At 38.2% G+C, this 17,909-nt stretch overlaps 1 protein-coding gene across 12 annotated transcripts in view; it reads left to right on the top strand.

Moving 5' to 3' along the window:
• MYO3B (myosin IIIB) overlaps positions 1–17,909 on the top strand; it is a 202,899-nt gene that overhangs the window by 5,662 nt on the left and 179,328 nt on the right. For 11 of the 12 annotated variants that reach the window (XM_027678607.1, XM_027678608.1, XM_027678606.1 and 8 more), the window contains 2 exons: positions 958–1,023; positions 1,226–1,265. In XM_027678607.1, the coding sequence (XP_027534408.1) occupies positions 1,017–1,023; positions 1,226–1,265 (47 nt within the window). In that variant the 5' untranslated portion in view covers positions 958–1,016. The remainder of the gene's footprint in view (positions 1–957; positions 1,024–1,225; positions 1,266–17,909) is intronic. The other variant, XM_027678609.1, reaches the window with a different exon arrangement.

Genomic DNA, 17,909 nt, shown 5'->3' with positions numbered 1-17,909 from the left:
CTTTTCCTGAGTGATGGTCCCCTTCAGGGTCCATATGCTGGTCCTACTTTCTCATTGTTGTGAATGTCAGTGTAAATGTCCAACTTCAATGTGGATATTCACATTTGAATACTTAAGATGAGTCCTGTGTCTCCCACCCCTAAAATTAGGAACCCAGCATCTAGATGGAGCACTATGAAGTGACTGAACTGATAAAGTGATTTTCTGAATGCTGTCCTCATCATTAGTGTCTGCTGCATGGCATTGCAAGTAATAATAAGAATTCCGCAGAACAGAATACAGAGGAACTAGAAAATTCTCTCTTGAGAGGAAGAATTGATGTCAATTTCTCCTTTCATCCTGGCAAGGTTTCTTACGTTCATTGGTACTTTCTAATTGCTATCAGCAGTATCAAAGACACCAAGTTATGTAAAAGTAGTTCCAGCCTTTGCCCAGATATCCATAGATTTCATTCCTGCTGTGCTGTGCCATATTCAAAGTTAATTGGATGACCCAATTTTCAACCTGAAATACAGTATGAACTTAGAGACTGTATCAGTGCAATTATAAGTTGCTTGAAGAGCACATCTGCAGTGTTGGACACAAAAATCTGGAGGCCAAAACAGAGTGTTGGAAGCACATAAGCAGTTAATGACTGAAAAGAGAGTTGATCAGTGGAATGGGAATGTGTACAAGAACCATATGTTAAAAGCCAGATATTTCCATTTTACTGAAATTGTACACTGTAAAAGACTAGTATGAAGGCGGTTTAAGGGACTGTGTTCATCATTCTCCTGCATTGCAATAAAGCATCATCCTTCTTTCTATATGCCATTTAGTGTTCAAAATAGATTGATTTAGCTAAGTTCCCTTTACAAACTAAATCAGACTGTAAGCTTTGAATTTCTCTTTCATTCATCATGTGCTTTTGAGGCCTCCTCATGTTCTTGTTAATAATTCAGCCTTTACCTATTCTAGGTTTATTGCTCAGAGAGACAGTACCTTTTGCTGAGCTGAGCATATGGCTAACAGGAACTATGTCAGGTAAGGAATGCAACCTTTAATTTTTCTCCTTGTCTTTTGTTGTTAGTCAGCTTTGGAATAGAACTGTAATGCAGTCGGGTTTGTATATGTCAACAACTGTTACCTTGGGTAGCCTGTTACTTTGAAATAGCTGGAGAAATGCCAGAGATCTCAAGTGTCTTGAAGGCTGTCAAGCTTTTGCTTTTTCTGTTTGTTGTTTCAGCAGCTGAGAACACAGCAAGTCCTGAATCAAACTGGATTAGGTAAGAAAGAGTTTTTAAATATCACCATTTATGGCACCCTGCAGAAAAAACAAATGTGGTTTTCGACTCCCTTCCTGCAAAATAGACAAATCCTTGTCTCATTCTGCTAACATGTCACAATTGTCTTACAGATGGTCAGCTAGTTGCTTGGAGCTGTATTTCTTAACCTTTTTTTCTTTCTCAAGTAATGAAATTAAGCTATTGAGCTAGGCAAAATAGCTGACTCCTGATTTCATCTTAATGCCAGGAATACTGTGAAAGAAAGTTACTGAGAACATGTAATTAAAAATAACAATTACTGACTGTTGTTATTTTGCAGTGGGGTCTTCATACATTTGTAATAGCACAGCTGTATTTGACAGGTTGCACTACAGGTGTTAATTCCATTCACGGACATTGCCTAAGGGTTGAACTGCCCTGGTGATTGTGGGCTTGTTCAGCCATTTCTGCTTCTACTGCGGTGCAGGAACTACTGGCTAGAGAGTGACTTTTGAACTGAGCGGTGCATGGGATGATGAAATACAAATCCCTGTGACTGGTAAAATTCTTAGGTATATTTTTTAGTCTCATTTTCAGTCTCATTTCAGAAAGAAAATTTGGTGCTTGGTTTCTACAGGCCTTACTTGTTGGCTTCTTTCAAAAGAGTGATTGTTATAAAGCATACCTTAAAAGCTGTTAGTCTCGAGTTACGAGTTTGTAGTCTTGATGGTTATGATGTGATGCAGTGCCTACAGTATTGGAGGAGGAATAAGCTTTTACTACCTTCATATTATAAGAAAGAATGGATTGTGAGGAGTGCAGCCTGTACTGCTTTCATTATAACTCCTGTCTGAAGAATTGACTCATGGTATACTTTTTCCTGCTTGGGTTCTTTGCCAAAAAAATAAAATGGTAGCTCTCTTTCTCATCAGGATTCATGGCTCTGTCAGTGTCAACCTATTGTGAAATGAAACCCGGGGATTTCAGTATCCAAAATTTTAAAAAGAAAAATCAGTTCACTGAAAATATTAATACTGAAGGTAACAGGTTCCAGCTAAGGATTTACATATTGTACGTGTTAGCTCTTTAAAAAACCCCAGAAGTTCTTGCGGGGGTTCTTATGTGTATGTGTGTGTAGTAACAAGAGTAACTCTTTTTAAGTCGTTGTGATAATGGAGCTAATGACAAGACAGTTGGCACTGTCGCGCTAAGGTGATCTTCACCCTTGCAAGACAAAATATAGTTAGATTAGCACATTTTTTGCAGAGATACGCAGTTATCCATGTGTATAAAAGATTTGACTCCTATTAGCCAGCAGATGCCCGTGTCCTTGACAAAGCTGTCTTTGTAAGATAGATATAGCTATAGAGTGCACATTGATCTGTACTATATGCCACAGTTTCTTCTCCAAAATGCGTTGTGACTTGAAAATATATAAATGTTTTGGGACTAGGTGGAAGATCTTGTGGAGTGTTGTGGTACCTACTCTGGTAAGGCTGCCCTAAGCCCCAAGTATATCAGTTTGTCATAGTACCAAGTCAACCTCTATTCTGTCCTTGATGCAGTTCCAGCTTCACAATAGAGGCTGTACTGAACTCGTAGGTATGCAATTGTGCCTTATCTTTGCTGCCTTCCCAGCCTTTCCTCTTTCTTGGACTCAGGTGTGCAAGTCTCAAATAAAACTTTTTAACTGCAGTCCTGCATCTTGTTCCAGGGGTTCTGTTTTCTACCTATGGCTTTCAGGAGAGAGAAGTTTTTTGCAGAACAGATTTTTAGCAGGACTCTGTGTCAGTAATAAAAAGAATACTGTAAATGTTTTGGTAAAGACTTTATAATATTCTACAGTGCAGGAGGTATCCTGCAGAGGAAGAGGGCGCTTTTTTTACTGTGGGCTGCTTAAGTACAGCTGTAAGGTGGACGCTTAATAGAGATTTGAGATTCATATGGAAATGGTGTGCTGTATATAAAAATAGGCTGGGCTCTTATTTAGATATCAGAAGGTAGAGGCATCTCTGGCACTTTTTTGTGGATAATAAAGGAAAATATAGAAATATTCAGGGAACATTTGTTCCTGGCATTGAAATCTGAAACAACAAAGTGCTGCTTAAAACAGTTTGAAAGAGCGCTGTCTCTGGTCTTTATGATTTCCTGGGTAGGCATAGAACTAGAAGAGTGATGCTGATCCCAAAAGGAACCTTGTCTTTACATTTGACTACTGCTTGGAAAAAAGCAAAATCCCATCCATTGTTTCATAAATATTTTCCTGCGCAAGCAGAATTTTACTGAAATCTGCCTGGTGGAGAGTTTCCTGGTTCATGACAGTGTTCTCTGCTACTTCTACCTTCAGCTTAGGCATTGTGTAAATGTCACAGAAAGAGGGAAATGGTTCATGATAGTCCAGCTGTAAGAATAATTTGTTCTGTTATTCTTTGGTGACCGATGCTGTTGACAGTTCTCATCTCTTCCATAGTTTTCCTACTTCTGCTATCCTCTGTTGTCCAGCTTAGCATGAACTGAGGGGTAGAAGGGTGGTTAATTTGGGCCTGAAAGACAGGCAGGACAGGAGGTTTCAGTAACTCTTCTCTCTTGCAGATCTTTCCTTACGATAAACAGAGAGAAAACGGAAATGGAGAATAGCTTAGTGTGGTACAATGATTTTCAGAGAAAAGGTTACCTGTAGGGTTAAGAAGGCCTGAGGGTCAGTCCTCTGAACATACCAAGACTCTGGCAGGTGGTAGAAAATTATTTGCTTGCAAATGATTAGCAGCTCACCACATGTTTTGCAGGATCTGTCACCTTACTGAGGCATTTGCTTTAAAAACCATTGAAAACAGCTGTTCTTCAGCACAGGTGATTTTTTTATTTAGAAAAAGGAGAAATTATTGGAAAGTTCCCTGTCCCTGTTATTGCATACTTTTTAATACTGTAGGATTAGCCAGCAAAACCTGGAGGTATAGAGAGAGCAGAAGCTGTTCCCTTCAGGTTCCTTCAGGTTTCTGATTTCTGAATATGTTAGCTGGACATTCTGGATGTAACTAGTGTTCACTGACCTCCTCTCTGCCATGGGACTATGCTGTTATGTTGTGGTACATCCATACAACTTGTCACTGAGCTGTTTGTTACACCATTCTATTTGCTCTACCGAATTGCTATAAAATGTGTTCTGAAAAAGAAATAAATTAAAAGCCTTATTTCTGATATTGAAAGAATGCAATATTGCTGTTGATAATTTTCCTGGATATATGGGGAATAAACTCAGTCTGAGTGCGTGACGTAGGAGGCTTTGTAAAAGATGTAGAGTGGGATGGCAGTTTTCATGTCTCCTTGTATATTTTTTACACTGTATTTTAGACCTACTGGAGGGATGAATGATAGATGTGATTAATTCCACCTCATTTGAAGGAAGAGGGCATGTTTGGTGCACATCATGTTGTCTTCACTTGTTCTCTCATCATTCTGTGAATAGTAACATGGATGATCTTTAAAATTTGTGTGTAGCCTGTGAAATGGATACAAAGACCTGTCAGACTACCTTTTCTAATACATTTTCTTCTGAGGAAACAAACCTAACATAAATGTCACTTGCAGTATGAGCAACTGCAGCAGGTGGAGCATTGAATTAATGGTTCTGAGAGGCAAGCCAGGAGAGATTATGAGATAAATACTGTAGATATTACATAATTCAAAATTTTTTCCATGATTAAAAATGAATTCAAGGAAAAATAGTGCATCTTCAAAAACTTAGAGTATTTAAAAATGGCTTATCTTTTGTGCTTTTGGAAAAGTCTTAAAAAATCATTTAAACTATATTTATAGGGAAAATCCCCCATTAGTTTAATTAGAAGGATATTTTTCAGCTGTTGGTCTTACATTCTTTTGTAACGCACATTTTGAATGTGCTGAAAGGTAAGGAATTTGCTTATAAGATATACCTGATATGATGCCTCACGTTTTGTGGCAAGGCACTGTTTCAGTGAAAAATTATTATAAAACTAAACTGATTGCTGTATTGAAAATTATATATATTGTCATCAAATGCAGAGAAAGGACTGGTGTTAGAGTGACTCAAGTTTAACATCTGATAATATATAGGAAGGTGATGTGAGTGCAGCTCCCTTTCAGGTGTTTGTTTCATAGGTACAGAAGAAATTTATATGCTGGCAGAAGGTTTGGAGGCTCTGCAGAAGTCAACTAACAATAAACTAAAGGAATATGTTGGTGACTCATGTTAGTAGGCTAAGTTGCTTCTCACTAGTGATAGTTTGGCCTCTTTCCAGTTTCAAGAATGAAGGACTATGTCAACTGACTAATAATATATGTTGTAATACAGAGAAACCAGCTGGTTTAATAGCTGGGCAAAAGGTGGTGGCATGGTGATTTCTGATGGCTTAAGGTTGCACAGCTGAGAGCTTCACAGGATTCAGAGGCACTGCTGAGAAAATGTTTCACATTCCCTCATAGCAGCAAACTGGCTGCTGTGAAATGAACACCTTTTTTTTGACCAATCCACTAAAAGGCCTTTGGAATAGAAAATTCATCCGCTGTCTGAGTTGGAAGGTGAGTGCTCTTTGTAACAGACTAAAAGACTGAGAATGAAACATGTACAAGAAACACCAAAGAATGCAATTTAGAGTACTTGTTACATCAGATAATGTGCTTTCAGCTGTAAACAGTTGTGTTGATGAACGCACACCCCACTTCCCCCTTCGTAAATTAGGATGGTCTTTCCAGGTGTAAAAGTCTGTGTCCAGGGGCACATTCTTTGCAATCTGATTAGCCCCACGAGAACTAAAAGGGAGAAAACATCATTTTGGATATACTGTGGACAAGAGGGCTGCAGTGGTGCCACTTTCTCAAGGTATGATTCTTGGTAGAGCTATCTTAAGGTTTCTTTGTATTTGCCTCCACATGCTGCATCATTCCTCCTGATTCCTGGCAAGGTGTTCCTGAAGTGCAAAATCATGAGGTGGCTGTAGCTGCCAAATACTAGTAGGTTCCAGTTTTCAGAGAGTTCTCTGGAGAGAATTAGTCTTTCTCTTATGATTGGCAATATCAGCTCGGTCTGACATCTGATTAATCTGCTGCTAATGCGTGCTCAAACCTGAGTATTGCACCAGTTTCTGTTCTACTCTTAGGTGCATTTTACCATGAGCTGAATGGATAAAGGAATGTTAGCCACATGGGAAGGAAGGACTACAAGCAGCTGCTCAGGGAGCAGTGACAGAAGCTCTGGTAACAAGCACGTGAGGCAGGAAAAAGGTAGCATAATCTTAAACGAAAGTGAAACTGGAAACCCCCTGGGACTGAGAGCCAGCAGTCAGCACTGCCCAGTAAAGCAGTGTGAGGCTTGCAAATGAAGTGTTTGAAAGTCAGGAAGCTGGCAGTAGAGGACCTTCAGGACCTGCTGAAGCAGCTGGAGCCAGCAATCAACACCGCAGTGCTTCGAGGGTCAATAAATGATTTTTTTTGTTTTTACTTGTTGGGGCTCTGGAGGTGGTGTTTGCCTTAATTACTGTTGTCACTCAAGAGGCACAGAGGGAAGGAATTCACTGCACACAAGTGTTTCTAGAGCTGTAAAAAGTCATGCTATACTTTTGAAACAGGCCTATTTCTATCTTCCACACCCCTCCCCACTCCAGTAGCAAGCTCTGACAGTAAGGTACCATTCCTGGAGCTTTCACCTTTCTCTTTCTTTTCATCACCCACTTGGTTACTGTCTCCATGTTCACAGTCTTTCATAAGAGGGACCACGATCATTGTGGTGTTGTCATGTGTTCCCACAGTTACCCACAGGCTCATAGTACTTTTAAAGTGGGTTGGAGAGTAAGTTTAGTGTTTTCCTCTGAAAAATCTGCTCTTTTGTCATGCTTTCCTCTCTATTCTGAATGCAGTCAGTTACAGATATATAAGCTGCCTGTCCTAAATTAAATAATTAAGGGTCAGAAAATTAATGGAAAAATTACATACTTATGTTTCTGTCTGTATATCATTGTGGCAGCACTCCATGCACTACTTGAAGTCACACCAGTGTCATAGTCACTAGAAGTTGCATGAATTGCTGCTGCTGGGACTATTTTTTGTAAGGAATGTCATGAACATAATGCTACTACTAAGAGAAATCTATTATACTCAATTTTTAATTGTTGTCAGGTAACCTATGGTGTAGTTTTCATTCTTTATTTAATCTGATTTTTCTGAGACTTAACAGTGGTACATCTGGAAAGATGCAGAAAGCTTTGTAGTAGTGTGAAGTTCTAATGGTGAAAATTTCTGTAAATTTTGGATGGTGCAAGTATATAAACCTTATTTGTCTGCCTGAAATATGGAGTCATCTTTCTAAGTAAATTTGAAATATCTCCTGTACTTTTGTACAGGAAAGGAAAATTATTAGGATTGGTTCAGGAGACATTCAGAATTAAATGAAGGAAAGGTCTTTGCTGGTCCTTTACTGAACAGAAGTGAAAAGGCTATATTCCTCCTTATTAAAGGCTTGATGACAAATGAGTATGAATATTTCAGTAGCTGGAAGAATTCTTTGTTATGGTTCAGACTTAGTCTTATGCTTTCATGAACTCCAGAGACAACAAATACAAATCAGAATAATTTTATAATTTGTAGCAAAGACTAATTTTGTTAAACAATACATAGTAAATTGCCAGAATTTTGCAGGAGCTGTTTATTTAATAGAAGGAAGAAAATAATTAAATTTGAAAATAGGTTTTGGAAGAGAGGAATTTTAAAAGCAGGCCCTGAAACCGGGTTCTGCTTTTCAGTGTGGGGTTTTGTGTAATTAAATATTGGTTATCTTAATAATTACTAAACTAAGAACAAGATGTCCTTATGGCCTCAAATGCTTGTTTATTCTCTGTGAAGAAAGAAAAGAAAAAGAAAAAAGAAAATACAAAAAGGAGTTTGCTTACCTGAAAATGTTTGCCTTACAAGTTCCACACCACATTGCTTTTGATTTCAATGTACATTTTTTATATAAACAGTATCTAAAGTAAGATATAGACTTTAAAGTTTAGTCTAAGAGTCTGTGAACCCCGACAGTTATTACCAGGCAATGCTGTAGCACACAAACCTTCAATTGTCTTCCTTTAAGAAGATGAAAATAGTGACCATGAGAAAAATTTATCTGGCTCATGTGTTAATAGGGCTGTTTGATCTCACTGGTTTTGTGTCTTGATATGCACTAAAGGGTCTGTAGATCTGTACATCTCACTACTCTTTGGTTTGAAAAATGTGCAAGTTTTTGCATGATCTGAGGGAGGCTGGCCAAAAAAAGGCTTGGGTAAAGTACCAGTAGGGACTAGGGACTGCAGCGAGGACTGGGCTTCCCTGTGAGGGCAGGTGAGCCGGGAGCCACAGTGCCAGCGAGGCAGCAGGGCCAGTGGCCACACTGAGTGTGGGGCATCCTGGCAGGACGCCAGCCAGGCAGGGGGGCAGGCCCAGGGATGGCAGCCAGAGTTGGCTAACAGTCCAATGACTGCCAGGTGAGTCTGTAGCAAGAAGGCAGACTCAAGGTCTATTGAGGAGATCAAGTCCATGGTTGGTGCTTGGGTCTGGATGAATGGGGTACATGCTCAGACAGCAGCATGGCTATAGGATGGCTCGGATGGGGACCAAGAGTGATAGCTTCTGCTTAAATGCAGCTCCCAAGAGAGGTAAATGCCCTGGTATCGCAAGCTTTTGCAAAATCACGTAATCCACTGTGCTGTGTGTGCTGGGAATTATTCTCGGCAGGTTGTTGCAGTTGATAAACAGTTTTACGTGCTGATCTTGCCTGAATCAGAGTTCACATTCCTGTCTGCTGCAGGTCTGTTTTCTCCTAATGTTTTGGATTCCTGAACATGCTCATTATGTCAGAGTACAGCCCACTCAAGACAGGAGTCATTGTGGCATGGATGACTTCAGTTGCTGACACAATCTAATTGCCTTGTCAAGGACTAATTCTGGATTTTGCAGTATTTTCCTTAAGATCTTTATCAGGGACCTATTTAACTATTAAACTTGCATGATTGTCTCTTCGTCTTTTGACAGCTGCATTTTTAAAGTGTTTTCTTTATACATGTTGTGAAACTCAAACCTCTAAAGGGTTTCATTTTTACATAGAGCACCATATAGCTTCTGATTTTGTGACATTACAGTGCACTTCCTGTGCTGTACTTCCTTTCTACATCAGATTTAGCAAATACATCAACTGCTTCAGAATCTGACTGGCATCTGAGAGATTTTTTCTTCCTTTTTCAGTACAAATCAATAGTTGAAAGTACAGAATGAACTGTGGTTTACAACTCCTCATTTTTTCTCCTCCTTTTTTCTTCTTGGAGTCCAGGAGGCCTGTGAATACTTTCTGATGTCACTGTAGGTTTGAGGTCCTTGAAAGAGAGAGTTTTTGCTTAGAGAACAAGTCCAACAGAACATGGCTTTCACTAACCTGTCTCTGTAAGATGGGTTGTTTTTTTTCCTCTGGAAGCTAAGATACATGAATTTGCACTTTGAAACCATTCGTCTTACTCTGTGACCTCTCTCTGGATGACCTTCCTCAACTGTGATGAGAGGAAAGCATTGTGCATAGTCTGTAATGTTATTTCCTAGTGTTTGCAATAGTACCTTTGCTTCCAAACTCATGAGCATAGTGTTTACCCTGTGTTCTAGACTGAATTAGGCAAGGGATCTATAGTCTTACCTTGGCAATGCTTTGTTACAGCATCCTTCAAAAATAAGATTGCATGCTAAACCAGTATCTAACTGCAGCAATGTTCATTATTGTCACACACAGCTTCTGTTAAAAGGCCCAGTTAAATGAGACACGTCTTGATCCCATTTATGTGTCTGCTTTTAAAGGATGGTTGTTAGCTTACAACATAACAAATTATGAAAAACTAAATGTTAACATTTAGAGAGGATTTTTTTCTGAGGTTTGACCATTTTCCAGTTAATGTTATGCTTCCCAGTGGACTAACAGGTTGTGAAAAGTTGTGCAAAATGTGAATAATAAAGTGTGTTACAGGGCAGGTGAGACTCTTCACAGGAGCAGTCAACCTCTCCAGAAGGTGGAAAGCAGTAGTTTGATGGAGAAACAGGTTACTTCCTTCTTAGACAAATGACTAGTAGTTTGTGTTTTAGGGGTTCAGACAAAGGTGAATTGCCTCAGAGATAGGGATGGATTATGAAGCAAAAATGGTTGCCAGAGTAGGATTCCCTTCTGTGAGGGGTATATGAGCTGAAAAAGAGCTGTGAGTTTATTAGAAAAAAGACCTTTCAAGGCTGATCTGAATCTAGATGGATGTAGACTTTTTTTTTTTTAATTCTGTTCTCTTTTGATTTCGCAAACCTTGATAAACTGCATTATTGTGATCTTATTGTGGGTGCAGTAAATGAATCCTTTTATTAGCCATTTATGTTGATCTGGTTTAGGTGAGGGATGATATCAATACAGACAACTAACTTGAAGGATTTTGTGCCCATAGTCTCTTGCAATCCATAGATAGTACTGAACTACCTTTAGGCAGCCAGCAGCCCAAAATATTTCTTAGAGGCTCTAAAGATAGTGGAGTTGCACAGGTCAATACACAAGCCAGTAACTCAATGTCTAAGAAGGAGAGATATTTCCATTGCTGAAGCACAAATCTCTCTGGAATGCTAGTGAGAAGCCCGGGGATTGCAAAGGAGTATGAGTGAAGGATGTTATCACATGTTTTACAAATTGGGAAACCAGAGTTAGAGAAAAGTGAGATAATTTTTCTGGAGTAGGCACAAAAATATTCTGTCTTGATACCTTAGCCTGTTCCTATACCGTCTTTCAGGATCAGGTTTCTTCCATCTCCTGTTAGTTGCTTCCCATATGGTGGTTGCCTTCACTAATGTAAAAGTTGAATGGACTGTTAGGTCAGCATGCCTCTGAGATAACATCTAATTTTAGAATTAGTTCAGTTTTCATTAGTGAATTAACTGAACATTTAAATATTTATGACTATCTCAGATGTCTACTACAACAAGAAATAAATAATTCATTATAGAAAATTACCTTTGTACAATTGATACCACAAGGATATAAATCAGATATGGCAATTTCCAAAGAAGCAGTACAATATCTTGTTTTTTTGCTGGAACACCCTCAAGTGAGTATCTTTTTGAGGCAACCACTGCTTTTCTGAGCTAGGTAACAAACCTTCCATTGTGTGAGTAGTAGTTATGGGAGAAAGTCTGTTTACAGAAATGTGCGTATAGTAAAAGTATATCAACACTTGGGACAATTCAGGGAATCTGTGTACAGTATATAATTTCTGTTTGATATTGGGAAGTTTTTTGTGTTAATCTGTCAGACTGCAAGCATGACTTTGTATGGGGTTGTATTTGCCTTGTCTGTTTTACTTCCATTTTTGGAGATAGGTTGAAATAAACTTTACACCTGCCAAAAGCTAACAAAGAGGAAAAATTTAATTGTGATGAGTGAGTGGCATTAAATAAAGGATTGAATACTCAGCGTGACAAGCCAATTATCAAACTTTAAACTTAAACTGGGAGGCTAGACTTCAGTGGGAGGTTTTGATCACATAGTGTGTTTGAAGAGGACCTAACAAGGCAGGCCAGAAGATTAAAGGAGGGATTCGTATCAGCCATTTTGAAAGAAAATCAGCATCTGTTTTCACAAAAAGGATGCATTCTGCAGAGATCAGGAGGAGTGACTTAGCAAAGAAGAGCAAATGTGTTTCAGAGTAAATGGCACAAGCTTGAAAGAAGAGACTGGGGGACTCCTGGTTATAGTCAGTTAGAAGGTGAAAGTGTTTGAGATGTCAGGAAGCTGAGACAAGATGTCTGTTGGTTTAACTGTTTATTTATGTTCCTTGTAATAGGTGAAGTAAAAGGGTTTTCAGAAACCCTGTTAAGTCTGTGCATATATCTATTTCACCTCACACGTCTTTAAAAATGGCCTTGTTGTGGAGCTGAGAGCATTTCAAGGCACTGGAGAACAGGCTGTCAGCAAACCTCTGTGGCTGGCTGAGCTAGTCCACACAAGAGAAACTGAAAGGCACGTACTCTGAGCTTCCAGGGACACTTACAGACAGCAAACCAGGGGGCTGCTTCTGCACTGTTATCTTGGGACAGCTCATGAGGCTTCTGTGAGGGCTCTTGCAATGGAACAGTGCTGTAATGTTTAGACTTGTAGCTTGGGATGTCTGTGTAGGAGACACATTTCAATACAAGATATTACTGTTGAAAGGTACTAGTTTGTCCAATTTGTAAACAGAGAACCTAAAGCCTTTATAAAACATGATTTCTGCAGTACAGGAAGTGAATTATAGTCAAGACTGTCTCTTGAGTTCTCCAAACTCCTAGGATTGTATTCGAAATGCAGACTCTATTTATAATGCTATCAAGTAAAAGGAGCATCCTAATTATACCACATCATGCATACCATATAAAAATAGCTTTCTTGAGTGGATAATGCCAGTTTCTGTTTTGCTCATCGTGCTTTTATTCTGCTTCAAACTTCACTCTTTTAGCAGGTACTCTCTGCTTAAACAGAGTTAGGATCTCGGGCTATTTGCAGAGGGTATCCTTACTGAAGAGAAATGACCCATTGCCGTATGAAGTGATAGAACATAATGGCTGAAGGTACAGCGTTGTTAAAAATGCGATGCAAACATAGCACAGTAGATCCTGTTTCGTATTGTCTGTACAATCTAATTTACTTTTACTTTACCTTAGCTGATACCTCAGTGCTGCTTGTGGTGACATACAACTATATTATCCATTTCTGGTTTTTCAAGTGGTATCACAAAATGTTTCCTCTTTCAGATTTTGAAAGCCGACAGTATTGAACCCAGAGCTGTTCCATAAACTGAGTAATATGTATAAAAGAAAACTAAATAGTTGCTAATGAACTGCTAAAGGCTGGTTGTTCTAGGTCGCAGTAACTCAGTGCATGATACAGCATTCTTACCTGTCATATTTTCTCTTTGTAAATTAAGTTCAGGCATTCTCTTAAGTTTCTGCAGCAGCCCAAAAGTTAATCGGGGAAAAAAGGCCAGTTTGGTACTTTATTCTGTGTTTAAATTCTATTGTGAAAGTTCATGGGCAATTTTGTTGTTATTAAATTGTTCTCTCTTCAAGATCACAGCTCTTGGAGGTGTTAACCTCCTTCAAATCCCCTGAGTCAGTAGGAGTTGAAATTGATTAGTGCTTCTCAGTGTGAAATATCTGGCAGGAGCAAGCTCTGACAATTTTTGCTCTTGTCCATATTGGCATCTGCTGTTTCTCCTGGGGTGCTAGTACCTTTTCACTTAATGGGATAGCTGAGTATTTTGGTGATGTGTTTTTGTATTAGTAGACTTTAGACCTAAATGTCAATTGTGTAGACTTTGAGGCATCTTCCCTTGTGTGACAAAGACAAATCAGATCTTTCTTATTGAAGACTGTATATCAGAATGTGTAGTAAAGTGGACCAAGGTCTAAATTAGTCTTCGAAATTACAAAGCCACACTTTTTACGGATGGATATCTGAGAGAATCAGAATACTGCAGCAATATTATTTGCTATTCAAGTCACAATATATAAATGCATAAGCCAAGAAGATAAGAAAAAGTCCATCAGTGGTTATATCAGTTTGCTAACACATGGATCTTTCTGCTTTCCTTAAATATTAACAAATGGTAAGATCTGTTTGGGGTTCAGATCAGCAAGAAAAAAAAGTTGGTTTTGTTACTCCCTGTATGTTAAGGGGTTATTAGATAACATACACAGGTATAACAGCTCTGAGCAGCTTCTGTATATATCATTTTCTGTCTTTTCTACCTATGTGTACCCCCAAAACCCTAACTGATTTTCAAGTCCAGTAATTCACTGTGAACAGCAGTGGATATTGGCATTGTGCTGCAACCTTTTGTCAGTCTTTTCAGCTGGAAGATGTCAAGCCAATTGCTCGTGGATTTGCCTTGGTCTTTGTTACAGAGCTCAACTTAGATGGCTATAGGCCCAGATAGCGTAACCCAAATAATACATTTCTAATTTATTAAACTTAATTCTTTAAAGGTTCTTTTGATAACTGCTCCATGAAGATAGCTACTGAAGGAAGTTTAAAATTAATGGATTCTATCTCATATGCCTATTATTATTTTTGAAGCCTGTTAGAGGAGAGAAATTATGCAAATTGGTGTCACGCTAGGCTACTGCACACATGCTGGTAATGCATAACAACTAGCTCACTGATGAAAATGCTTCATCTTAAGCAAGAGTCATTGTCAGTGCCAAGAGATATACTTTGTATCATGATTAACAGTTTATTGTTATTTTTCTTATGGATAAAAGAGAGCATATCTTCTTATTAAAAATCCTCATTAGAATAAAACTGCTGTAAAAGTAATACTGGAGAACTATGGTGATGAATTATGATTGATTGCATTATACAATTAAGGTATATTGTGAAACAATAGGAAGATCCCTTCAAAATATTAAGCAGTTGTTGCTCACTCTCTATGAATGACGAAGTAGCTTTAATTCTTCAGCTCCTGCTTGTAAAAGACTTGATAAATAGATCAAGCTCAGCATCAATTAGTGTCACAATGATCTTTAGTATTAATGAAGTGAAGCTGCTGGGATTGAACCAGTTTATTTGTGCCTCCATGACAGCATCTTAAGCTAACACACACTATGTTGTCTGTCTAGTGCTGGGCATGACAGAACACAGTTCTGTGCAGCACTGGGTGATACAAGCTGTCCCTGTGAGGGAGCTATCTCAGTCCTGAGGAATTCGGATATCCTTAGCAGGACATAAATCCAATATAAGATAAGCTGGTTTCAGAAAATAGGTCACTAATGTAAGTTCGCAGTTATTTTCTTCCCAAGTTTATGCTATGCCTGTCTTAGATTTCTTTGTCCTCATCTGTATGCAAAGCATATCAAGCTTTCTGATTAAACTGCAGCGAAGAGCCTGGATTTGGTCTAAAGGTCATTGGTCTGTTACAGCCCTTCATCCTTACATTTTAACACTAACACATGTGTTTTGTTTGCCCTGGTAAATTGCTGCCAAAGGAGGCAGAGAAAACCTTCTCAGGTATTGATTTTTTTACACATGGGGACTGTAGCTGGTAGTCACCTGATTTGCCACCTGCAGTTTATAACTGAATGGGCTCATGGGATTATAAGCTTCATTTTAGTGCTGAGTTCACAGCCTGAGGTGAAACTGATGTGTTAGCTGTTAATCATTTGTGACTGCTTTAGTGTATTTTGCTTGTTGGAATTCTATTTAAATGGCTAATGCAAATAGCATTTATGCAATAGGAATACCACTGATAAGAACTTATTGTTTGAGTTGTTCTTCTGAACAGTCTTTCAGATATTTGGATTTGGTCTTGGAAAATAATTTCTGAATAATAATTTTTAATTAATTTAATAATTAATCTTGGTAGCTGGCTAGGTAGATAATTTTATTTGACATTTGGTCCTTAGAGTTGTAGATGTGGAACTGATTAATTGGCAATCAGATATATGAAATAAATCACAGCTCCTTGTGAATGGTCAGGGGCTTTATTTTCCGTGGTACTCAAAACTTCAATAGAAGTTTCTGTTGATTTCTGTGTTAGTAGGAAGGTACTCTTTACCTCACAGGATAAGACAATTCTCAAAAATATTTGGTTTACTATGTGCAGGAAGTGGATTTTTACAATGATTTGATTTTCAGCAAAGCATTAATTCTTTCATCACTGAATATAATTTTCTGTGTTAGTACCAGTTAATTTCTTAAATACATAGTACCTAACAGAAAACCTTGAAAGTGTCATTTTCCATTAATAATACATTTTGCTAATTTTTTTAAAACAAAAGAAAAATCTATTTTTTGCATATAAGTGAGAAGTGCAGGTTTTCTGTACTAATCATCTCTGTGAATTATGCAATCTGCATATGCTGTGACCATTTTCTTGATTAAATTTCAATGTCAGCAGTGATGTTAGGATATTTATGTTGAACCTTAGTAAAACAGTCTTGAAGTTCCGTGAGAAAATCATTTCTCACAGAAGATTGCATCCACCTTTGGCAGAGAAGTAGAAATCCCTGAAATAAATAAGTTCCTACAGTTTTCATAAAAATCTTTGTCAGGCTATAGGAATGAACCATAATATCGCTGCTGAGGTGGAATACAGTTTGAACTTTGTCCTTGATAGATTCTGCTTTGGTTGTTCTAACCATGTGCTAACAGTGCCAGCTACAGCAAATATTGTCTTTTGGGGATATCAGAGAAAAGAAAGAATGAAAGTTATTATGATGATATCTTGGGTAAAAGATGCAGATTTATCAAATTCATTAGTTTAACTGCTCATGAAACAAGTTGCTTTTTGGCTTTCTTAGTTTTGTGAATTACTGTTTGCAAATCTTTTCATTCTAGCTAGGTTTCAGCTTTTGTGCATATTCAATTAGAGAAATTCAACTATGGTAAACCAGAATAAAGCATGTTATGATCTATGAAATCCTAGGAAAATTAGAGGGATTGAATGATTTTAACAGAAAGAAATTTGATTGCTAATATAATACTACTGACATTGAGGAAGGTTAGATAGAATAATCAAAGTACCAAGAAACTTTCTGAAGTATTAGTGAATATTTATATTAAAAAGATGGAGTGACTTGAGTCCACCGTCATTTTCAAACCCTCCTACTGTAGAAAGCCCCAGTGGTTGCTTGTTCTGTTCTTGATTGTGCCATAGATTGAGTCAGTGTTAAGTTTAAGTGTTTAAGTGCATGACCCCATCTGTGCATGTTAAGCAGATCTCTTTAAGGCTAATACTACACTGCTTACAAGTACCATTCAACTAGAAAATGGCTTGAGGTGAAGCAAACTGGTATGACTGTTGTATTCGCATGCAGAAGACATGGAGCCATGGGTCTCTGGTAAGAGGGAAGCAACTGCAGAATTAATTTCTGGGAAGCAAAAAACCCCTGATTTTTGAGGGAGATGCAGTTATGAAGGACCAAGATGCCAGTAATGTTACTTGGACCCCATGAAAGATGGAAGTTCAGGGAGTGTTATGGCACTTACTTTGGGAGTCGCAGGATGAGGTGCTAAATTGTTCTGGAGTAAATTAACTTCTTTGACTCAATAATAGAGTCAGCAGTGCCTCCTGATCTGACACAGGCCTGCAGGAAAGACGGAAAATGCATATCCAATTAGATTTCAGGGGAGCTGGTCAGAGGCCGAGCTGAACTTTATCTTTGGTAATGCTCCTCCTAGATCTGTTTGTTTATGAAGCTGGCTGATCAGAACAATGTCTTATCCCCCCTCCAGTAGTCATCTTTTCCTGTTTGATTTATATGAACAATGCAAAAATGATCAAACGTTACTGGACAAAGGTTAATATTGTACTCATAAATATAAGGGTGCAATAAGAGTTTATTTATAAAGATTTGTAATGCAGCATATTATGATGCAATGAATCTAAATAAAAACACACACTGGATTGCCTGGACCAGGAACATATATCTTTCCTACCGTACATTTTCCAGGATATTAATGGAGAGTTTTCTGGTTTAGATTCAAACATTTGATCCAGGAATTTGAGTTAAGATTATAATCTTACAAGTGCCTTTGGTTCAGAGCTGGTTTAGGAATGGTGGTGTGAAATTTTCAGCATTTGACTAGAGTGTTCAAAAATCAAGTTGTTTGTT

This window comes from Neopelma chrysocephalum, unplaced genomic scaffold (genome assembly GCF_003984885.1).
Source record: "Neopelma chrysocephalum unplaced genomic scaffold, ASM398488v2 Primary Assembly neopelma1_44, whole genome shotgun sequence".
Lineage (NCBI taxonomy): Eukaryota > Metazoa > Chordata > Aves > Passeriformes > Pipridae > Neopelma > Neopelma chrysocephalum.
The sequence above is the reverse complement of the archived record's forward strand: the minus strand, read 5'-3'. Positions and strand labels throughout refer to the sequence as shown.